Below are 24,424 nucleotides of genomic sequence, written 5' to 3'. Positions count from 1 at the left end.
CCTTGCTCTCAATGTGGAGATGTGAGCCACTCAGGTCACATTATCCAACAGTGACACTGGAGGGCACTGTCCAAACTACAGCAGATGTGTTGTTCATCCTGACCATGTCTTGGGCCATAAGTTTGATGTGATCTCTCTCCTCTACATTATCTGCCTGCTGCCCCCATGTGACCATGAAGTTTTTTTGAACATAGATCCAACAGCTATGGGATGGCTTTGTGAGAAAGTGAGAAAACAACTTCAAGCACATGCCTTATACCACTAGGGTCTGTGCACATTCTCAAACACATTCTCTATGGGAGGCAAAATCTTGCTTGCTTCAGATGCAAAAATTACACAAGACGTGTTCTCCTTATCCTCACCTTCTAGGTAGGGAGACAAATATAGATAAAGGAGAAGGTTCTCATGTGACAGGGAGTTTAAACCCTATTATACTTCTAGTTTTTCTTTCTTTCTCTTTTTCCTTGCCAACAGAATATTGTTTAGGTTCTAATATGCTTCAGGGTCCCCTCGCCAGCCCTGGGGCAAATCTGAATTCTTCTCAACCAGTTACAGTAGTTCTGTGACCCTGTTAATGCTTATTGCAGTCACTGCTGTATGGTGTCACTCTAGGCTACATCTAATAGGGCATAAGGGAAAGTCCACTGGGTGGGGTGGGGGAAACAAAGGGCCACAAGACAGGCTTCCCCTGGGCCACCAGTGGATCTTACTTCCTAAAGGGTCAATGCTTGGGGTGGACAATCATCTTGAAACCATTAGAGGAGCACAAAGATGAAAAGCATCTGGGTCCCCAATGACATCAATGAATTCCTGATTTAACCACCCTTCAGCTACTCTGCTTCTGGACTTGTTTCTGAGTGAGGTAATAAATTCCTAAAGTTTAAGCCACTAAGTAATAATTCTCTTACGTACAGACCAAAATACTCTAGCTATTTCAACTTACTTTTTTTTTTTTTTTTTTTTTTTTGGTCTTTTGTCCTCTTTAGGGCCGCACCCACAGCATATGGAGGTTGCCAGGCTAGGGGTTGAATCAGAGCTGTAGCTGCTGCCCTACATCACAGCCACAGCAACTCAGGATCTGAGCCACATCCTCAACCTACACTACAGTTCACACTGGATCCTTTACCCACTGAGTGAGGCCAGGGATTGAATCCACATCCTCATGGATACTAGTTGGGTTCGTTAACCACTGAGCGACAACAGGAACTCCTCAACTTACTTTCAGTTTATAAATGAAGAAATAAAGGCTCAGAAGAGTTATTTGACTTAAAGGTAAATTTAGACTTGGTCTGTTTATTTGCTCAGCTCAACTTCTTTCCATTCTACCTCAAACTTTCATAGGTCTGTCTGGTAGTGCTTTACACCAAAAATAAATTATGAAAGGTTACATAGGCTGAGGACTAAATGAGTAGAAGAGATATAAAAGGAAGGAGTGATACTAAGCATGAGTTGTTGTGAATGACTGATGAGGATAAAATTATACCTTAAAGGTTAAACCTACACCAGTTTTAGAACTTTGCAGTCAAGAATGTACACCTGAGGAGAAGAGGGGAATAATCAGTTTAATTCATCAGAGGGATAACTCAAATGTCTAGCTAAGGTTTTATTTCCCAAGCTGAATAAAAATGTTAATTATTCAGAAATATGTCACTTTACTTTCCCTGAGTTTATGCAGCCATTATCTCCCAAACGGTTTGGAGGATGGGGAAGATGCATGAAGAGCTGAGAAAGTGTAGGTTGAAATGAATGCACCCTGTTTAGTCCTGAGAGAATCTTGTTTTGAGTCATAAATGTAGGTTCCTCAAGGGAAAACAATAATTTAAACCATAATCACCACTTGATGTACTGCCAAGTTTATCCAAAACCCTAGAAAATGACCACTGTAATTAAAACTCAACTCATTCTTTGCATATATTTCTCTAAGTGATTTGATTTTATTTTTCCTTCTGGGTGTCTTGATGGTCAACAAAGGGGCAATAATGAGCAGAGAAGTAGACATATTAGACATCATAATGCTTTGCTAAATTGATTGGTTTTATACTGTATATTTAATTTTTACAGTTCCTTTGAATGCTCCAAAGAAAACACTCCAAATATTGAAATTCTCCTTACTTGAATTTACACTGGCATTTCTCAGGAATAGTAGTTTTCCTTCTTCTTCTTCCTCTTTTTCCTTTTGAGGGCCACACCTGCAGCCTATGGAAGTTCCCAGGCTAGAGCTGCAACTGCCAACCTACGCCATAGCCACAGAAACACCAGATCCAAGCCACATCTGTGACCTACACTGAAGATTGTGGCAACACCAGATAATTTACCCACTGAGTGAGGCCAAGAATCGAACACACATCCTCCTGGATACCGGTTTTTAACCCACTGAGCCACAATGGGAATTCCAGGAATACTAGTTCTTAAAATGTTCCAAGGATAGAAGTAGGGTGGTCATGGTGAGGGGAGGAGAGTCATAACGTCAGTGATTGTGAATCTGTCCATCCTGCAGTAGGTGCCAACCTTTGCTGTAGCTAGCATTTTATTTATTTTATTATGTATTTATTTTTATGTCCACACCTGTGGCATGTGGCGATTCCAAGGCCAAGGATTGAGTCAGAGCCACAGCTGCAATTTATGGCAGATCCTTTAACCCACTGCACCTGGCCCAGGATTGAACCCACACCTCCACAGTGACTGGGGCCACTGCAGTTGGATTCTTAACCCACTGTACCATACCAGGAACTCCATAACAAGCATTTTTAAAAACTCACTTGAATAGGAAAACCTTCCTTTTTCCACAACACAACCTTTCCATGAAATAATGTTTCTATAGAAAATGTTCCTACTTGTTCTGGAATTGCTTGTAAAGTAAAAAGTTGAACTATGAATTCTATTGGGTTATAAATTAATTTTATAAAATTCTTTTTTTTTTCTTGCCCTTTTTAGGGCTGCACCTGCAGTATATGGAAGTTCCCAGGCTAGGGGTTGAATTGGAGTTGAGCCACTGGTGTACACCACAACCACAGCAACAACTGCAGATCTGAGCCTCATCTTCGACCTACACCATAGCTTGCGGAAATGCTGGAGCCGTAACCCACTGAGCAGGACCTCATGGATACCAGTTGGGTCCGTTACCACTGCGCCACTAGGGGACCTCCCCTTATTATATTCTTTTTTTTTTTTTTATTGTGGCAAGCTTTATTTATTTTAAAAATGATTTTTTATTCATTAGAAAGACTCATTTATTTTTTCTGAAATAAACTTTAAGAGATACATGCATCTTAATTGGCTCTGGGAAGACTGAATTTCTACATTATAGGTATTTATATTTACCTAAGTCTCTGAGAGGATAGTTTTTAGTTTAGGTTTGTTTCTAATTTTAAAAAGGACACTAATCATTATCATATGAAGTAAAACCAAATTTTACCTATTAGTCACAGGAGAATTTCAGACAAAATATTAAGAGCCTATGTTAGAACTTATATGTCATTTTTAAGTTAATTATATGGAATTCTCTTTCATTCCCCTGCAGAGAGACTACTTCCAGGACAAGGCAATATTGTGAGAATGGGGATTTACATAATGCAAACCATGGTATGATAATACATGGCTCAGAAAATTGAGGACAAGTGAGAAATTAAAAAAAAAAAACCCTGAAGATCAGAATATGATCTAACATAATTTTAAAAATTGAATATTTGAAAATATGTGAATTGTATACTACTATAAATTTTAAAGTTGGGGAGAGGGTTGGTTTACTCAGTCAGAAATCATTTATATCAGATGGTGGTGATATGAAATAATTGTACAGAAATTTGGAGACAGTTATTTGAATTCTTTCTTCAACAAAAAAGTAGAGATCCTTTACTTTTTTGGTAGCTGAAAGCTCTACTTTCGGAAAACTATTGGCCATTAACATGCTAACACCCCAAACCAAACAGACACAAAGAGCTAAATTCTCTACACATATGTCCTTACCAAGTTATTGGTATATGTTATATGTTATATAGTTATATGTTCTACCAAGAGGAAGGGTAAATGACTCAATAAAATTAATTGTACCAAAAATCCTTAGGAAAATGCTTGGGGGAGCAAAAAACAAAAAAAAAACAAAAACAAAACAAAACTGAATATTATCCTGTAGTTATATTGTTTATATTGATATTGAACACTTTTCTTGGAGCTCTTATTGTGTTTCAGTAAAGCAATTGAGTAATTATGTATAATTTTCTAGGTATCAAGATTGATAAAGGAAGCACAGCTTATTCTTAAATCAAGAATTTAAATTGGAAGATAGGATAGAAATATTTACATAAACTCATGTGCCTTGACACAAGAAAAAAATATATCTTTTCTTTCTTTGTTCACTGCAATGCTCCAGAAACAATATTCCATAACAAGGGTTCAAATTTCTGTTACCCATATACATATTTTTTAACACTAAAAGGAACAAGGGGTCCTTAGGGGAAAAGTCTGATTCCATGTGTGGTGCAGAGGGGAACAAGGTGAGCCTGGAAGATCTTTATGTGCCAGAAAGTAAGAACATTTTTGAAGATCAATGGGTCATGTCGAGAGGACAGAGAAGCCAACATAAAAAATATTTCCACTGACCAAAGCTGAGACAATTTGAACATCAAAAGGGGAGTAGTGGTTGTGCTTGAGTGAATCCGTGTAAACTCAGAAAATATTAAATCCATCATGATATGCAGAAAGAGAAAAATTAATTATATTCTGAAAGAAAATAAAAAGAATAGAATGTATACCCAGTCGGTCTTGTCGTTCAGTGGTTTTGGTATCACTGCCTCATATATTATATGGCAAATAATTTAGATAGTAATGGATGTAAATATATTCATTTTTGGATTTATAAAGGACTATTGGTAAAATTACTGCCAATTGTGACTTCCAGATGGATGAAATAATATACAATGTCCAAGATTTAGCTGAACATGCATTTAAGTTTTTTTTAAGAATTTTGTGGTCCTAAGTATATGATAAATGCAACATTCAATCTTGTGTCGAAGTCTTTAAAGTTGTATTTACTAGGCTCTTATCAAGTCAAAGATCTAGATTCAACTTGAGGTGCAAGAGACCTCTTCAAATTTGAGTGAGGAAAAAGATTACATCTTTAACTCAAACCACTATTTGCAATTTAACATTCTCTTCAATTATGAATGTAGGTCACAAATCAACATAGTACTAGCAGGATTGTGACTCTGTCACCAACAGAAGTCACTGATATTTTCGTAACGTATTTCAGTTGTTGCAAATATAACATGTATTATTTATACAAATTTTAAAATTGCGTTAATAAAATATATGAGATTTTATTACAGATTTGTTTTTTAAAATTTGATAAAAATATTTCAATGGAATTTATTTCATTTTTTAAAAATTTTGGCCACACCTGAGGCATGTACAAGTTTCAGGGCCAGGGACTGAAACTGAGCCACAGCAGTGACAATGCCAGATCCTTAATTGCAAGGACACCAGGGAACTCCTGTTTCCTCTTAAATATTATGTACATTATTTTATGCATTTAACATTCTTAGAAGGGTCCATAGCCTTCACCAGACTGCCAAATAGGTCAATGATACCAAATAAGATTAAGGATTTCTGAGAAGGAAAAAGTCCTTTACAAAGGCTCATCAATTTGAAAGGGTGATGAAAAATTTTTGTAATAAGCCTAAAAAACTGAATCTGAGAAAATGAGCTAAGTGGACACTCTCCTCTTGAAGTTATGAAACTTGTAATAATTTTAAAACAGGGATAAAAATATTCTCTGAAGTTTCTCCCATTGGGAGCTGTGGTCTGTGTCCCCTTCCTTTAAAGCTGGTTTGTGATTTTTTTTTTTTTTTTTTGACACATAAAGAAAGAAGTGACAGTTCAGAACTTCACAGGTTAAGGGCAAAAGGCAATTAAGCTTCTTCCATGTTCATGGGACACTTGTTCTTACAGCTATAAGTTGCCATGTAAGAAGTCTACCTATCCTGGGACCGCCATGCTGTGAGGAAGCCCAAGCCACATTGGGAGGCCTCTTGTAGCAATCAGATAAGAAGTCCTAGCTGAGCTCAGATGTTGGGTCATTCCAGGCCAAGTGCTAGACAAATTGGAAGAGAAGCCTTCAGATGACTCCAACACTCAAGGCATTCCCCCCCCCCAACCCCGCCCCCATCATTCAGTTCCCAGATGAAGCCCAAGACCCCAGGGAACAGAAACAAGCCATCCATCCTGTGTCTTTTCTGAATCCTTGAGATACAGAATACGGATCAACATAAAATGGTGGCTATTTTCTGCCACTAAGTTTTGGCATGATTGGTTATGTAGCAAGAGATGACCAGAATAATATATTGAAAGAAAACAAGCCACATATAGCCTGAGAGCCATCCACGTTTCACGAAGAACATGCAAGGTGGCAGTTCAACTGACTATAGAATGTAGAATATATGATACCGACTAGATGGTCTCAGATCCTATGGGCATCCTGAGATTGCCCATTCCTGTTGTCCAGGGGCCACATTGCTGTCTTTGTCCAAGAGTCATTTCTATTCTAAGCTATTTTTCACCAAGTGAAGGATACAGCCCAAAGCTAGATTTGATGCCAACACAATATACACTTGTGCTGAGAGAAATGGCTCCCTGAAGGAATTCTGAAGAAAGAATTGGTTATTTGCCAGATTGTCAAACCCTGTCAAATTCTCTTGGACACTCATGAATATCTAGTGCCAGGATCTCCCTGCCATTATGTGCATGACACTGCTGGTCTGTCCTGCAACATAAACCATAACATCCCTCAGCAATGGGTCATGAGCACATCAAAACCTCCCCCAAGGCATTGCAAGCATGCCTTACAAATATCAAATGAGACCCTTGACTTCGGTATATATGCATCTTAAGATCTGGCTATCTTATATTCATTTGGGTGATGGACTGTGTGAAGCAAAGGAGAGATATGGTTTTTAAAGGACTTTTTTTTTAACCAGTAGATTTTTTTTTTTTACTAAGTTTTTCCAAGGCTGATAATCAGAGAGTATTCTGCAAGAAATATATTTAGATTATAAAAACATTTGTACCTTGTTGAAACCTGTATTTATTAAAAATTTTTTATTTTGGAATTCCCGTCATGGCTTAGTGGTTAATGAACCAGACTAGGATCCATGAGGATGCAGATTCGATCCCTGGCCTTGCTCAGTGGGTTAAGGATCTGGCATTGCCATGAGCTGTGGTGTAGGTCACAGACGTGGCTCGGATCCTGTGTTGCTGTGGCTGTGGCTGTGTCTGGCCAGCGGCTACAGCTCCGATTCAAACCCTAACCTGGGAACCTCCATATGCCTTGGGTGCAGCCCTAAAAAAAAAAAAATTTTTTTTCAGCTCCATCCATGGCATATGGAAGTTCCTAGGCTAGGGCTCAAATCCAAGCCACAGCTAGGGCAATACGAGATCCTTTAACCCACTGCATGGGGCCAGGGATGGAAACCACGCATCCCAGTGACCCAAGCTGATGCAATCAGATTCTTAACCTACTGCATCACAGCAAGAACTCTGTATTTATTAAAAATTTTAATTCTAAGCTATGTTGAGATAATATATATTATGTACAGTTTTAATATTTTTTCTACTTAACAACACAGAGCTATTTTTACCTCCTTTGTTATAATATTTACAACAAAATACATGTTGTCACTCACAGGGAAACTTTTTTGTTTCTAAAGCTTGTTACACTTTGAGCAAAATTATTATTTTTAATTCACTTTTTGGTAAATACAGAAGCTCCCAGGCCAGGGATCAAACTCGAGCCATAGAAGTAACTGGAGCCACAGTAGTAGTGACAAAACCAGATCCTTTAACTCCTAGGCCACCAGGGAACATTGTGAGCAAAGTTAATTTGCCTTGAGCAGAAGTTATTCAGGGATTCAGAACTTTGCTGTAGATGCAAAGGGTCCAGAGGACTACGATCATGAAATGTCTTGAAGTCCACTGAAGAATGAAATCAGTTACACAAAAATTCCACTGGTCTGAAGATACCAGACATAGGTATATTTTAGCAGACTTGAAAACCTAGGAAGAGATATTTTGTGAAGATATAATATTTCTGACTGTAGGCAGAGCCTCTGGTGGTGGAACTCCTGCTCTCAGAGGCTTTTCAGAGGAAGTGAAAGAAAAATGCACCTTCATTTCTGAGCAAGATTAAGCAGAAGTTGGTGAAATTTGGTGAGACTGGATAAAGTAATTGTCAAAGAACTATGAATTCATACCTGTGAGGTAGGTGTTGTGTGAGGAATTAATGAAATAGTGAGAAAGGGGCTGAGACATATCTTCATTCAAATCCAGTTTCTCAGGTGAAACGACTCCATTTTCTTCTCCACTCAGATAGCGCATAAATCCATCCACTGATATCTGTCCTGGAGGAAATGAAGAGTTAAGAAGAATGTGAATGTATTATTTTTTATGGGTTTCTGGTATCATATTGCTTAAAAAAATTTTTTTCCCAGAAAACTCTGGTAGCATCCAAAATGGAAGACAGTAGCCTCAACTGAAATTTAATGTGGATAAACAGTAGTCTAGGATCATGCTATTATATTCCAATTGTCTCCAAATGCCAGAACTAATAGGAAAAAAATGTAGTTGCATGACTCTCACAGACTTTCAGAAGATTTAAACACCTAAACACTAATCTCCTACTTTTAAATATAAGTATGGCTATCAATTTTATGCAGGGACACCAAAATGTTATTAGTGCTTATTTCTCAGTGATAGAATTAGGGGTGAATTTCCCAATATTATATTATCAATATATGTTATTTTTATATTAAAAAGTTATTCGCAAGGGGTTTTATTATTTAAAATGAAGTGAAAATATTTTCATATAATGATCTTTTTCTCTGAAACAGAAAATAATGATGACTTTGAGGAATAAAAAAATCAAATGCTCATAAAAATGAAGGTCTTTACATTTTTAATTTAGAATGATTATTCAAATGGGAAAGCATGTGACTCATACTTAATTTAATTTAGTCAGATTCTATTTAGAGTTTTTCTTTTGTTGTAAGCTTTCTGGGGTGACTAATGCTAAATACTCAGATAATTATCGTTATTAAAGTATGTTTATATAATAGCTAAAGAGGGCCCATAGTCACAATTTTGGTTTATCATCAGTTTATTTCTTCAACCTTAAAAATCAAAGCCTCAAAAAACAAAGAAACGAACTCAACCACCAGTGCAATCATGCATAGCAAAGATCTTGCCAATAAATGTTGGAGGGCAGTATTTCTTTCTCCTTGTTGCAAAAATTTTGTATTAATATAAAAGTATGTGTTCATGGAAGAAAAAGTAAGAAATGAGATGAGCAGAAAGGAAAACTGAAACTTTTCTGAACATGCCTAACTTCCTTCAGTGGTAATTACTATTAAAATCTTGCTGTAGGAGTTCCCGTCGTGGCTCAGTGGTTAACGAATCCAACTAGGAACCATGAGGTTGCGGGTTCGGTCCCTGCCCTTGCTCAGTGGGTTAAGGATCTGGCATTGCCGTGAGCTGTGGTGTAGGTTGCAGAGGCGGCTGGGATCCTGAGTTGCTGTGGCTCTGGTGTAGGCTGGCGGCTACAGCTCCGATTGGACCCCTAGCCTGGGAACCTCCATATGCCGCGGGAGCAGCCCAAGAAATGGCAAAAAAGACAAAAAAAAAAAAAAAATGACAATAAAATAAAATCTTGCTGTATATGCTTCCAAAAAAAAAAAATGTGTGTATGTGTCTGTGTGTAATTCTTTCATGAAGATGCAATCATATATATGTATATGATTTAGTAACCTTTGTATTAACTGACTATATTATGAATACTGTCATATAATATTTATATTTTATACATTATAGAATATATAACCATAACATGGCTAAGTAATATTCCATTATCTTTATAGTTGTTTCTCATTTTTCACTAGTATAAATAACATTGTAATGAATATTCTGGAGGTTGAACCTTTGTACAAACTTTTTTTTTTTTTTTTTTTTTAATTTTATTTTCCCACTGTACAGCAAGGGGGTCAGGTTATCCTTACATGTATACATTACAATTACAGTTTTTCCCCCACCATTTCTTCTGTTGCAACATGAGTATCTAGACATAGTTCTCAATGCTATTCAGCGGGATCTCCTTGTAAATCTATTCTAAGTTGTGTCTGATAAGCCCAAGCTCCCGATCCCTCCCACTCCCTCCCCCTCCCATCAGGCAACCACAAGTCTCTTCTCCAAGTCCATGATTGATTTTCTTTTCTGAGGAGATGTTCATTTGTGCTGGATATTAGATTCCAGTTATAAGTGATGTCATATGGTATTTGTCTTTGTCTTTCTGGCTCATTTCACTCAGTATGAGATTCTCTAGTTCCATCCATGTTGCTGCAAATGGCATGATGTCATCCTTTTTTATGGCTGAGTAGTATTCCATCGTGTATATATACCACATCTTCCGAATCCAATCCTCTGTCGATGGACATTTGGATTGTTTCCATGTCCTGGCTATTGTGAATAGTGCTGCAATGAACATGCGGGTGCATGTGTCTCTTTTAAGTAGAGCTTTGTCCGGATAGATGCCCAAGAGTGGGATTGCAGGGTCATATGGAAGTTCTATGTATAGATTTCTAAGGTATCTCCAAACTGTTCTCCATAGTGGCTGTACCAGTTTACATTCCCACCAACAGTGCAGGAGGGTTCCCTTTTCTCCACAGCCCCTCCAGCACTTGTTATTTGTGGATTTATTAATGATGGCCATTCTGACTGGTGTGAGGTGGTATCTCATGGTAGTTTTGATTTGCATTTCTCTTATAATCAGCGATGTTGAACATTTTTTCATGTGTTTGTTGGCCATCTGTATATCTTCCTTGGAGAAATGTCTATTCAGGTCTTTTGCCCATTTTTCCATTGATTGATTGGTTTTTTTGCTGTTGAGTTGTATAAGTTGCTTGTATATTCTAGAGATTAAGCCCTTGTCAGTTGCATCATTTGAAACTATTTTCTCCCATTCTGTAAGTTGTCTTTTTGTTTTCTTTTGGGTTTCCTTTGCTGTGCAAAAGCTTTTCAGTTTGATGAGGTCCCATGGGTTTATTTTTGCTCTAATTTCTATTGCTTTGGGAGACTGACCTGAGAAAATATTCATGATGTTGATGTCAGAGAGTGTTTTGCCTATGTTTTCTTCTAGGAGTTTGATGGTGTCCTGTCGTATATTTAAGTCTTTCAGCCATTTGGAGTTTATTTTTGTGCATGGTGTGAGGGTGTGTTCTAGTTTCATTGCTTTGCATACAGCTGTCCAGGTTTCCCAGCAATACTTGCTGAATAGACTTTCCTTTTCCCATTTGATGTTCTTGCCTCCCTTGTCAAAGATTAATTGACCATAGGTGTCAGGGTTAATTTCCAGATTCTCTATTCTGTTCCATTGGTCTGTCTGTCTGTTTTGATACCAGTACCACACTGTTTTGATGACTGTGGCTTTGTAGTATTTCTTGAAGTCTGGGAGAGTGATGCCTCCTGCTTGGTTTTTGTTTCTCAGGATTGCTTTGGCGATTCTCGGTCTTTTGTGGTTCCATATAAATGTTTGGATTGTTTGTTCTAGTTCTGTGAAAAATGTCATGGGTAATTTGATAGGGATTGCATTGAATCTGTAGATTGCTTTGGGTAGGATGGCCATTTTCACAATATTGATTTTTCCAATCCAGGAACATGGAATATCTTTCCATTTTTTTACATCTTCTTTGATTTCTTTGATTAAGGTTTTATAGTTCTCGGCATATAGGTCCTTTACCTCTTTGGTTAGGTGTATTCCGAGGTATTTGATTTTGTGAGGTACAATTTTAAAAGGTATCGTATTTTTGTATTCCTTTTCTAATGCTTCATTGCTGGTATACAGAAATGCAACTGACTTCTGAATGTTAATCTTATATCCTGCCACTTTGCTGAATTTATTAATCAGTTCAAGGAGTTTTGGGGTTGAGTCCTTAGGGTTTTCTAGGTATAGAATCATGTCATCTGCATACAGTGACAGTTTGATCTCTTCTCTTCCTATATGGATGCCTTTGATTTCTTTTGTTTGTCTAATTGCTGTGGCTAAGACTTCCAAAACGATGTTGAAGAGCAGTGGTGAGAGTGGGCATCCCTGTCTTGTTCCAGATTTGAGTGAGAAGGCTTTCAGTTTTTCCCCATTGAGGATTATATTTGCTGTGGGTTTATCATAAATGGCTTTGATTATATTCAGGAATGTTCCCTCTATACCCACTTTGGCGAGGGTCTTGATCATGAATGGATGTTGAACTTTGTCAAATGCTTTTTCTGCATCTATTGAGATGATCATATGATTTTTGACCTTTTTTTTGTTAATGTGGTGTATGATGTTGATTGATTTGCGTATGTTGAACCATCCTTGTGAACCTGGGATGAACCCAACCTGGTCATGGTGTATAATTTTTTTGATATGTTGTTGGATTCGGTTGGCTAAGATTTTGTTGAGAATTTTTGCATCTATATTCATCAATGATATTGGGCGATAGTTTTCTTTTTTGGTGGTATCTCTGCCTGGTTTTGGAATGAGGGTGATGGTGGCCTCATAGAATGTCTTTGGGAGTATTCCTTCTTCTTCAACCTTTTGAAAGAGTTTAAGGAGGATGGGCACCAATTCCTCTTTATATGTTTGATAGAATTCACCTGTGAAGCCATCTGGTCCTGGGCTTTTATTTGTAGGGAGTGATTTTATGACCTCTTCAATTTCATTTCTGGTGATTGGTCTGTTCAGTTGGTCTGTTTCTGCTTGATTCAGTTTTGGCAGGCTGTAAGATTCTAGAAAATTGTCCATTTCTTCCAGATTGTCAAACTTATTGCCATATAGTTGTTCATAGTATTCTCTTATGGTTTTTTGTATTTCTGCTGTATCCGTTGTGATTTCTCCTTTTTCATTTATAATTTTGGTGATTTGGGTTCTTTCTCTCCTCTTTTTAGTGAGTCTGGCCAGGGGTTTATCAATTTTGTTCACCTTTTCAAAGAACCAGCTCTTGGTTTTATTAATTTTCTCTATTGTTTTTTGAGTCTCTATTTTATTGATTTCTTCTTTGATCTTTACAATTTCCTTCCTTCTGCTGACTTTAGGACTTCTTTGTTCTTCTTTTTCTAATTCATTTAGGTGGAGGGTTAAGTTGTCAATTTGGGATCTTTCTTCTTTTTTGAGAAAGGCCTGTATTGCTATAAATTTCCCTCTGAGCACTGCTTTCGCAGCATCCCATAGATTTTGAGAGGTTGTGTCTTCATTATCATTTGTTTCAAGATAGTTTTTAATTTCCTTTTTGATTTCCTCATTGACCCATTGGTTTTTTAGTAGCATGTTGTTTAGTCTCCATGGAGTAGGTTTTTTCTCTTTCCTTTTCCCATGGTTGATTTCTAATTTCATGGCATTGTGGTCAGAGAAGATACTTGAGATAATTTCTATGCTCCTAAATTTATTGAGATTCGCTTTATGTCCCAATATGTGGTCGATTCTTGAGAATGTTCCATGAGCATTTGAGAAGAATGTGTATTCTGATTTTTTTGGATGTAGTGTCCTGAAGATATCAATTAAGTCTAACTTTTCTATTGTTTCCTTTAGGATCTCTGTTGCTTTATTGGTTTTCTGTCTAGAGGATCTGTCCATTGATGTGAGGGGGGTATTTAGGTCTCCTACTATGATTGTATTCTCATCAATATCTCCCTTTATGTCTGTTAATATTTGTTGTATGTATCTGGGTGCTCCTATGTTTGGGGCATATATGTTGATGATAGTAACATCCTCTCCTTGGATGGATCCCTTAATCATTAAATAGTGTCCTTCTTTGTCTTTCTTTATGTCTTTTGTTTTAAAGTCTATTTTGTCTGATATGAGCGTTGCAACTCCTGCTTTTCTGTCATGTCTATTGGCATGAAATACTTTTCCCCAGCCTTTCACTTTCAATCTATATGTATCTTTTGTCCTAAGGTGAGTTTCTTGTAGGCAGCATATTGAAGGTTTTTGCCGTTTTATCCACTCAGCCATTCTGTGTCTTTTGATTGGGGCATTCAGTCCATTGACATTTAAGGTGATAATTGATAGATGATTATTTATTGCCATTTGATCCTCGTGTTCCAGTTGATTCTATGGTTCTCCATTCTTCCTTTCTTTTTTTTTTTTTTTTTGGTTGGATGGTCTCCTGTTATTATCTGCTTGAGTGTATTTTTTTTTCATTTTTTGCAAATGCAATATTTGGTTTTGGCTTGTGGTTGCCCTGTTTTTTAAGTATGCTAACCCCTTCCCATAATTGTGTGTTTTAGCCTGATGGTCCTGTAAGTTCAAACACTTCATTATTATATTAAAATTAAGAAGAGAGACATACATACAAACAAAAAGGATTATTTACCTCCTAACATCCCTTGCCCACATTTTATGGTTTTGATGACTCTTTTATTTTTTTCTTTTTAATTTTATTTTGTTTGAAGCATGTTCATGATTAAATCTGTATGCTGGCTTATTTGAATGACTGCTCTCTGATTGTATCTTCCTCTGTCCTAGTTCTTCCTCTTCTTCTTCTTCTTTTTTTTTTTTTTTCTTTTCTTTTTTCTTCCCTTTCCTTCCTTTCTTTTGGTTTAGAGAAGCCCTTTCAATATTTCCTTTAACCTGGGTTTTGTGTTGCTGTATTCTTTAAGTTTTTGTTTGTTGGGAAAAATTTTTATTTCCCCTTCTATTTTAAATGATATTCTTGCTGGATAAAGTATTCTAGGTTGCATATTTTTTCCTTTGAGCACTTTAAATATCTCTTGCCATTCCCTCCTGGCCTGTAGTGTTTCTGTAGAGAAATCAGCTGATATTCTTATGGGGGTTCCCTTGTAGGTAACATTCTGTTTTTCTCTTGCTGCCTTTAGGATCCTCTCTTTATCACTAACTTTTGCCATTTTTATTATGATGTGTCTTGGTGTGGGTCTGTTTGGGTTCAGTTTGTTTGGGGCCCTCTGTGCTTCTTGTATCTTGAATCCAGTATCCTTTAGATTTGGGAAGTTTCCAGCGATAATTTCTTCAAATATATTTTCCATTCCCTTATCTTTTTCTACTCCTTCTGGAATTCCTATTATGCGTAGATTGGCTCGTTTTATATTATCCCATAGGTCTCTTATATTGCTTTCCAGTTTTTTGATTCGGTTTTCTGTCTGTTGACCAGATTGAGTGATTTCCATTATTCTATCTTCCATATCACTGATTCGTTCTTCTGCATTATTCATTCTGGTTTTTACTGCCCCTAGTTCAGTTTGCATCTCTGCAAATGAATGTTCTAGTTTTTCTTGGCTCCTCCTTATATTTTCTAGCTCCTTTCTGAGGGTATCTGCATTGCTGTTCATATCTTCTCTTAATTCCTTCAGTATTTTCACTATTTCTCTTTTGAACTCCAGGTCTGTCAGACTGCAGAGATCAGTTTCATTGTTGACTGTTTTAGGTGAGTTCTCCTGTTGGTTTGACTGGGGGTGGTTTCTCAGCTTCTTCATCTTGCTTGTTGTCTTCTTTCTCCTGAGGGAGTTGTACTCTCCGTTATCGGGTAGTGTTTGCCTTGTCACTGCCGTGGAATATTTCCTGAGGGCTGTCGTTGTTGGTCAATCTTTTTTTGAGGCAGTGTGGCTTTTCTGGAGTGTTGATGGGACTAACAGTGTTTCTTTGAAGCAAAGGAGGACTTCCTGAGGGCAGACAGGACTGGGAGGTCCACCCCACGATGGTAGCAGATTTCACTTGGTTCTCAGCACCCCCTGGGGTCTTGGGCGGGTAGCAGGGCCCTTGGAGACTCAAGAGGTTCCTCCCCAGGGCAGCCCGATTCAGAAAGACCGTCTGAGATCTTTTCCCGATTCCGCCAGGCTTGTTGCAGCTTTTCTGGGCTGCAGGGGGTCCTGCCTGGAGCTGGCAGTCCTATGCAGCTGGTCCACTAGGTCTCAGCACCCCTTGGGGTCTTGGGCGAGTAGCAGGGCCTTTGGAGACTCAAGAGGCTCCTCCCCAGAACAGCCCGACTCAGAAAGACCGTCTGAGATCTTTTCCCAATTCGGCCAGGCTTGTTGCAGCTTTTCTGGGCTGCAGGGGGTCCTGCCTGGAGCTGGCAGTCCTATGCAGCTGGTCCACTAGGTCTCAGCACCCCCTGGGGTCTTGGGCGGGTAGCAGGGCCCTTGGAGGCTCAAGAGGCTCCTCCCCAGGACAGCCCGACTCAGAAAGACCGTCTGAGATCTTTTCCCGATTCCGCCAGGCTTGTTGCAGCTTTTCTGGGCTGCAGGGGGTCCTGCCTGGAGCTGGCAGTCCTATGCAGCTGGTCCACTAGGTCTCAGCACCCCTTGGGGTCTTGGGTGGGTAGCAGGGCCCTTGGAGACTCAAGAGGCTCCTCCCCAGGGCAGCCCGATTCAGAAAGACCGTTTGAGATCTTTTCCCGATTCGGCCAGGCTTGTTGCAGCTTTTCTGGGCTGCAGGGGGTCCTGCCTGGAGCTGGCAGTCCTATGCAGCTGGTCCACTAGGTCTCAGCACCCCCTGGGGTCTTGGGCGGGTAGCAGGGCCCTTGGAGGCTCAAGAGGCTCCTCCCCAGGACAGCCCGACTCAGAAAGACCGTCTGAGATCTTTTCCCGATTCCGCCAGGCTTGTTGCAGCTTTTCTGGGCTGCAGGGGGTCCTGCCTGGAGCTGGCAGTCCTATGCAGCTGGTCCACTAGGTCTCAGCACCCCTTGGGGTCTTGGGCGGGTAGCAGGGCCCTTGGAGACTCAAGAGGCTCCTCCCCAGGACAGCCCGACTCAGAAAGACCGTTTGAGATCTTTTCCCAATTCGGCCAGGCTTGTTGCAGCTTTTCTGGGCTGCAGGGGGTCCTGCCTGGAGCTGGCAGTCCTATGCAGCTGGTCCCCTAGGTCTTAGCACCCCCTGGGGTCTTGGGCGTGTAGCAAGGCCCTTGGAGACTCAAGAGGCTCCTCCCCGGGGGAGCCCGTCTCAGAAAAACCGTCGGAGAATTAGGTCGATCTATTCACGGCCTGGCTAGGCTTGTTCTAGCTTTTCTGGGCTGCAGGCCTTTTCTAGGGGGCTGGTGGTGTTTGGTGCTGCTCTGTGGAAGTGTAGCCCCTCCAAAGGGCAAGCAGGCCTGTGCAGGGAGAGCCCCTGCGGTGGTAGGCTTCAGGCAATTGTTGAGGCCAGCCCTCCTGGATGGCAGGCAGCCCCAGGTTCGGCGAGAGCGTAGGGGGTGGCGGGGGTGGGGGGAGGGAATGCACTGGGAAGCACAGCTTTCTGCTAGCTAGCGGGCCTGTAAGCTTGCTGTGGCGTGGGGGGTATTCTATGGGGACCCACCCCTTCTTCTCTCCCCTCCCCAGCACGGGCGCAGACCAGGCTCTTCTCCCAGGTTCCCTCTGAGGCGGCTTTCCACTTCCCCGCCCCTAGAGTATTGCTCCCTTCCTCTGCGACAGCTTTGTTTTCTAGTCTCCCAGGCAGTCTCTGCCCCGTCAAATGGTTTAGAGACCTCCCAAGCAGTTTCCGCTCTTCCCCGCCCCCCTAGCCCGGGGACTAATCTCTGGAGCCGAGGTCTCGGTGCCCAGCCCCCACCCAGGCGGCGCCCCCCGGCCCTTTCTTGGGGACTAACCTTCGGAGGCGAGGTCTCGGTGCCCAGCCCCAACCCAGGCGTCCCCCGGCCCCCTCTCGGGGACCAACCTTCAGAGCTGAGGTCTCGGTGCCCAGCCCCCACCCAGGCGTCCCCCGGCCCTTTCCCGGGGACTAACCTCTGGAGCCGAGGATTCGGTGCCCAGCCCCCACCCAGGCGTCTCAATTTTTGGTGACTGTGCCCGTAGTTCAGATGGTCCGTTGGGTTCTTGATCGTTTTTCCGTACTCCGACTTACTGCTACACTCTTCTCTGCATCTGGAGATTCCTCCGGTTCGTTTGATCTTTCCCCCGGTAGGAGACTTTCCAGGGTGCGGGATCCCTTTCTCCTCCGCAGTTCCCTTTCGGGAGCGCCCGTCCCGCTCGGATTCACCTTCTCTCACTCTCCTCTTTTCTCCCGTTCTGCCCAATAATGTCACGAACTTCTTGCCGTTATTGGAGTTTAGGTTCCTCTGCCAGCGATTGGTTGTTGTTCTGTGCGAGTCATTTCTTCTGTAGATGTGCTTTTTTTGTTGTGTTTGTGGGAGAGGGCGAGCGTGTCCCCCTACTCCTCCGCCATCTTGTCCTCCTCCTGTACAAACTTTTAATTATTTCCTTAGAAGGAGTTCCCCCGAACAGAATTGCTGGTTCATAGTTTATGCATATTTTTAAGGCTTTTAGTATATATAACCAATTTGCTTTCTGTCAAAGTTCTAGCAATTTACTCTTTCACCAATGGTTTGCCTTCTCTTCAGTCCTATGCCAAACACATAGGTAAAGACATGATATCTAATAATTATAATTTTTATTAATTTGAATATTAGTCATTCTTGAATAGTAAGAGAGATGTCATCTGTAAATGGAAAAGTTAACACTACTTACTACAGTGTAAATCTTTTTTTTATATCCAGTAAATTTCTTGAAATAACTGATGAGTACTTTCCCTAATTCTGGAAACATTATAGCTAAATCACCTTGATTACCTTCCAGGAATAAATAAACACAAGGAGAAAGAAATTTGGTTATTCGTGTTGGATGAGTGGAGCTGTTTTATAAAAAGAAAAATCGTCCTAGACAAACTTAAATAGGAACAATGATTTTTACTGTAAACACCTTATAAATCAACTCTAACATATACCTTCAAAATTTCAATAGTGATGAAAGGAAATAGTCCTAAGACTGCCTCTTGCATTAGAAATGAGAAATATGGAGTTCCCATTGTGGCTCAGTGGTTAATGAGCCCGACTAGCATCCATGAGGACACAGGTTCGATCCCTGGCCTTGCTCATTGGGTTAAGGATCTGGCGTTGCCGTGTGCTGTGGTGTAGGTTGTAGATGCAGCTCAGATTCCTTGTTGCTGTGGCTCTGGCACAGGACTGTGGCTACAGCTTGATTCGACCCCTAGCCTCGGAACCTCCATATGCTACCTGTGCGGCCCTAAAAGACAAAAAAAAAAAAAAAAAAAAAAAGAAAAGAAAAAAGACAAAAAAAAAAGAGAGAGAGAGAGAGAGAAATGAGAAATATGACATAAAGTTCCACATACTGGTATGTCTGTGTGACCGATTTTTAACAGATGTCGTAGTTTATACCAAATATCTGTCACCTACCAAGGTGATCATTCCAGTAACGCTGCCATCAATGACAACACGTTGGTGACTGCCTTTGGAGCCTTCCTTTGAAATTCACTTAAGGTAAAATGCATTGATCCTTTCAGACTGGTTTCAATTTTTGCAAACAACCCAAAGTCAATCCCACTGCAGGCCAAAGCTATTAAAATAGATCGCTTCAAAAATATTTTGGAGCATTAAACATTTAGAGGAAAAATTAAAAAAAAACCCAAAAAACAAAAAACTAATTTCTTCCTAGACTTCCTTTTTCCTGTGACAAGTCCATTCCTGCCGGCTTCTTCTCAAACCACAGTCCATTCCTCCCTCCTCTTTCCTTTCCTTTCCCCCTCCTATCTTTCAGTCACTTAAAAATATATTGAACATCTGCCATGTGATGAATGTACAGAAAAATAAAGCAAAGTTCAGCCTCTGTCTTTAAATAACTCATAATCTGAAAGAAGACAGTTCACACTATGAACAGCAGGCAGGAGTTTCGCCAAAGCAGGATGCATGTATTTATCTATCTCTGTCATCCTTGGAATCTACCATGATTTGCTGCATACAGTAGGTGTAAGAACAGTGCTTAATTTTGATTGTCAGGGATTCAAAACAGTAAACAAACTGTTTTGAAACTGGAAGATCACCAAGGATGGCATCATTTTGATGCTTTTATTTGATTAGGTTGAATCCTATGAAATTGTATTTGGTGTTTTTAACCAATGCACATGATAATGTCCTACAACTCAATCTCTAGCTGTTGATACACTTCAACGGACAGGTGGTAAGTGAAAGTGTCTTTAGGGGCCAACAAAGGAAAGTAATGTAATTCCTGGAATAAAGGATGTTCCAAGGAAAACTCACCAGTGTTCACTCCTTCTAAAGGCATGCAAAAGACAGCAATGTGTGACCAAACATGCCATCGTTAACAGTGCTGGAGTGAACCCTGAGGCTGTGTTTATGTCTGGTACCTTGAGCAAAAAATATCCTTTGGTCCTATCAGTAACTTTTAAAAGCAGTTCAAACAAAACATATGCCAATATGGCATGGATGGCAAATGAATTTTAACTTTAGCATCGAGTTCCATGTATTGCCTCTAGGGCCTTCTAAACATTTATGTCGAGAAAGATTCAGAACCATGCCTGTGGTTAATGCTGATGTCGCTCATGGGTGCAGGACAGAAAAGAGGGGGTATACAAGCTGTATATTTGTTATTCCTTAATGAGGAAATCAGGAAGATGATAAAGCCATTTCAAAGGAGGCTATGAAATATTGACACATACATATATGTGTGTGAGCAACACATTAAAACAAACAAAAAATCCCTTCAAACCTATAAAAAAATTGCTAAATTGAATATAAACCTGGTTAAAGTTCTACAGGTATACTAAACAAAACCTTTGGGTTATCTTCTCTACCTTTATTATTTCATAGAAGTCAAAAATTTAACATAACTTTTAGCATTTATTAAAATTAGTAAAAAAAAAAGAATTGGGTGAATTAGTGTTTGTGAGGATTATTTACAATTAATTATATTAAATATTTTAGGAATCCCCAGTGGAGGAATTAACCTTTTTAAAAAATTTGCGGTATTGTTGATTTACAGTGTGTTCGTTTCAGGTGTATAGCACAATGATTCACTTATATATTATATATATGTACAATGTATGATGTATAAATATATAACAATATATAACATACAAATATTCTGTCAGATTCTTCTTCCTTATAGGTTACTACAAAATACTAAATACAGTTCTGTGTACTATAAAGTAGGTCCAGTTGGTTTTCTGTTTTATATGTAGCAGTATCTGTTAATCCCAAACTTCTAATTTATCTCCCCCCCCCTTTGATAACCATCAGATTTTTTTCTACATCTGTGAGTCTCTGTTTTGTAAGTAAATTAATTTGTATCCTTTTTTTTAAGATTCCACATATAAGGGATATCATATGATATTTGTCTCTCTCTGTCTGGCTTACTTTGCTGAGTATGATGATCTGCAGGTCCATCTGTATTGCTACGAATTGCATTATTTCATTTTTTTGGCAAAGCAATATTCCACTGTATATATGTGCCATATCTTTAAACCTTCTTAACCATATACTTAACCTTGAATCAGAACAATGAGTGAGTCTGGAGGACAGTTCGGACTATGACTGTAGACTGCAAGTGAGCAGACATCAAAGAGCTTTTCAACCCCAAAGCTTTGCCTTGCTAAAGAAGCAAATGTTCAAGATTTTTGATGCATCAAATGACTAGTCAGAGATATGTCAAAGTCAAGAAAAACCAATGAAAAATTAAAGATAGGGAGTTTACATAAAAAAGTAAAGAGGCAAGACCTCAGCTGAGGGGTCAAGAGTTCATGGGCAAAAATGTCGATGTTTTGGTATAATGAATTAGCCTAAAAATATAGTTGTGACTAGTAAAGGCTTTGGGACAGAAAAAAGACCCTTAGAGGATTTTTCTTTGTTTCATCGTTTCATTTAAACTATAGCTGGAATATTGCTGTTGTTGTTGACTTAAATGCATCAGTGCTCTTCTACTAATTTTTAACTGTTTTTGCAAAACTCTTTACAGTTTTTTTCAGGTCCACTTAGGCACAAGGAAGAATGAAAAACCTTGAGAATTCAGATAGGAAAAACACTGTTTTTCTAAACAAATTAGTCTAATTAGTAACAGTACAAGAAATGCAACTTCCATTCCTGCCAGCAGTAACTGGTCAGCGACAAATTCTTCAACCACAGGATGAACAAACTAGATGGGCTCTGATATCTCTTTCAGCTCTAAAATTCTATGACTTCAACTCGTTTAATAAATCGGGGGTGGTTATGAGATAAATTAAAACAAAATGTCCCATATTCGAATGAGATTATGAAACATCAAACCACAATTAAAAGCAATGTGATTCTTTTCTGGAATAAACTCAACAGGAAGAGAAGTTAAGTTTGTGAGGATAATGCCAGCTGAGAAAGGCTAAAAATAAATTCCCTTACATATTTTCTTAATAAAAGACTGGGATGCTTCCAAGTGGATATGTCACTCATATAATGGCACCTAAAGATCTTTGTAAGCATGTTTGACTCATTTAGAGCCAAAGTAGGAAAAATATAAATCTCTTAAGGATTGGAAAAAAACACTGCTCTATGAAGCTTTTCCTTTTAAAAGATGTTCTAGTTTACATTGAAAAAGTGAAGGCTAGTGATCAAGAGGGAAAAGATTTGACTTCAATGGTAAGGAACCATCTTCAGAAGGATACAGGAGGAAAATGGTCATTTAAAGGTCTCATCATTCTTTTTTTTTAATTTTTTTATTATTTCTTGGGCCGCTCCCGTGGCATATGGAGGTTCCCAGGCTAGGGGTCGAATCAGAGCTGTAGCTGCCAGACTACACCAGAGCCACAGCAACGCTTGATCCGAGCCGCGTCTGCAACCTACACCACAGCTCACGGCAATGCTGGATCGTCAACCCACTGAGCAAGGGCAGGGATCGAACCCGCAACCTCATGGTTCCTAGTTGGATTCATTAACTGCTGCGCCACGACGGGAACTGCGGTCTCATCATTCTTTAGCAAAATCTTTGCTGAAAAGAAGCTCTCAAGTGTCACACAGCTTTGCACACATCCCATGGCCAGCAACTGTACCTTTGCTTCCTTCTGCTTCTCTCCTTTCCCTGGGTAGATAATAACTGAGGCTCTACTGGCATTCTCCTAAACATGTCAGGAAGACAGAAATTTGAAATTTTGTTGTGACAAGATAAGGCTTTCTATGGATGCTTGAAAATCTTGCAGTGTATCCAGCGACATTCAGCTGGATACATTTCACACTTCAACAATGCATGCCAAGGCCTTTGACTATACACCGGGGAACAAGCTGCTCCCTGTCTTCTTTAAACCTGGGACCATCCCATGGACATTGGGAACAATTAAGAAGAGGAGGATCTGTGTCCAATACAGGGAGCTCTGGAGAACAGAAGGGAACAATCTACAGATCTAAAGAGCTTTGTGCACTGGTTCTCTCATTTTCTCAGGTCTTGATCTTTTTAATCTCTTGACCTCTAGAAACCTACTTCCAACATAACTTTCCAACTTCACCTCTTGTTCCAGGCATCTAAGAAAAGATGTTTTGGTTTAAGTCTCTCCAGGAAGAAGACTCTGTTATCCTTACCTTTTGTAATATGTTCAGACACAAGTATTCTCCCAGTTGCATTTTCTTGAACTCTTTCCTGGAGTCTTATGACCTACTACAATCTAGATTGATCAATTAACATTTTTTCACTTCTATTTTTTGTTGAATAACTTTTATTTATTTATTTTGGAAACCATGTTTTCCTCTTTCATGGTTAGCTTTTCAGTGGGAGCACATTTGCCAGTAGCTTGCTGAGAAAGTGCTCCTGAGTGTTACATTTTTTAAGCCTTGTGTATCTAAAAATGGCAGCATGACATTGGCATACTCAATTGCTAGTTTAGCTGGGTATACTATTGCAGGCTGGAAATTTTTTTCTTTTAGATTTTAGTGAGATTTGTTTCATTGCCTTTTAGCTTCTAGTGTAGCAGTTAGGAGATTTGAAGACTTCCTTATTCATTATCCTATAAACATATGTGGCCTGTTTTTTTTATTTAGCCTCTTTTGGAAATTTCTACCATATTATTCAGTTCCAGTTTCTTGAGACTTCACCATAGTTTGCTTTGGAATAGGTTTATCTTTATCTCCTGTGCTGGACACTCTTGGAGCCCATGCAATGTGAAAGCTATTATCCTTCTATTTGGAATATTTTCATAAATTATCTCTATGCTAATTTCTGTTCTTTCTCTTCTAGAATATTGTTTTTTTACATTTTTATACATTATCCCTCTGGTTTTTTATTTTTATTTCTCTCTCTCCTTTCTGGGAGATTTCCACAACTTTATTTCCAACCATTTTGAGTATTTCATTTCTGCTATCTTTTAATGTCTCAGAGCCAGTTTATAGCCTCTGACATTTCCTTAAAAAAATAACATTGTTCTTTTTTCAGAAGTTCAATATGTTCTATTATCTTTCGAAGGAGATTAATGATATATGTATATGTGAAGTTGTCTTCTCAGTCATTGTTTTCCCCAAGGTTACTTTTATTCCTGCTTATTTCAACTTTTAAAGGACATTTTCCTTAGATGTCTAGAGATTTTTAATAGTTCATATTTCAACTAAAAAGCTGATTGGAATTTTCAAAGCCTCTGTATATCT

The 24,424-nt window shown here is 39.3% G+C and overlaps 1 protein-coding gene across 5 annotated transcripts in view; it reads right to left on the bottom strand.

Moving 5' to 3' along the window:
• The window catches only part of PLCB1 (phospholipase C beta 1), a 746,923-nt gene that overhangs the window by 182,540 nt on the left and 539,959 nt on the right, over positions 1–24,424 (bottom strand). For 3 of the 5 annotated variants that reach the window (XR_014831904.1, XM_021077401.2, XM_021077400.2), the window contains exon 10: positions 8,244–8,390. Coding sequence is in view for 4 of the 5 variants with exons in the window: in XM_021077401.2 (XP_020933060.1) it covers positions 8,244–8,390 (147 nt within the window). In the remaining variant the exon portion in view is untranslated. Of the gene's footprint in view, positions 1–8,243; positions 8,391–17,741; positions 18,197–24,424 lie in introns of those variants that run through there. The other 2 variants (XM_085003046.1, XM_085003045.1) reach the window with 1 other exon arrangement.

This window comes from Sus scrofa, chromosome 17, assembly GCF_054392235.1.
Source record: "Sus scrofa isolate SSC_HxYL_T2T_F1_AM1 chromosome 17, Sscrofa_HxYL_maternal_Yorkshire_Landrace_v2.0, whole genome shotgun sequence".
NCBI classification, from domain to species: Eukaryota; Metazoa; Chordata; class Mammalia; order Artiodactyla; family Suidae; genus Sus; species Sus scrofa.
This window is presented reverse-complemented; position numbering and strand designations above follow the sequence as displayed.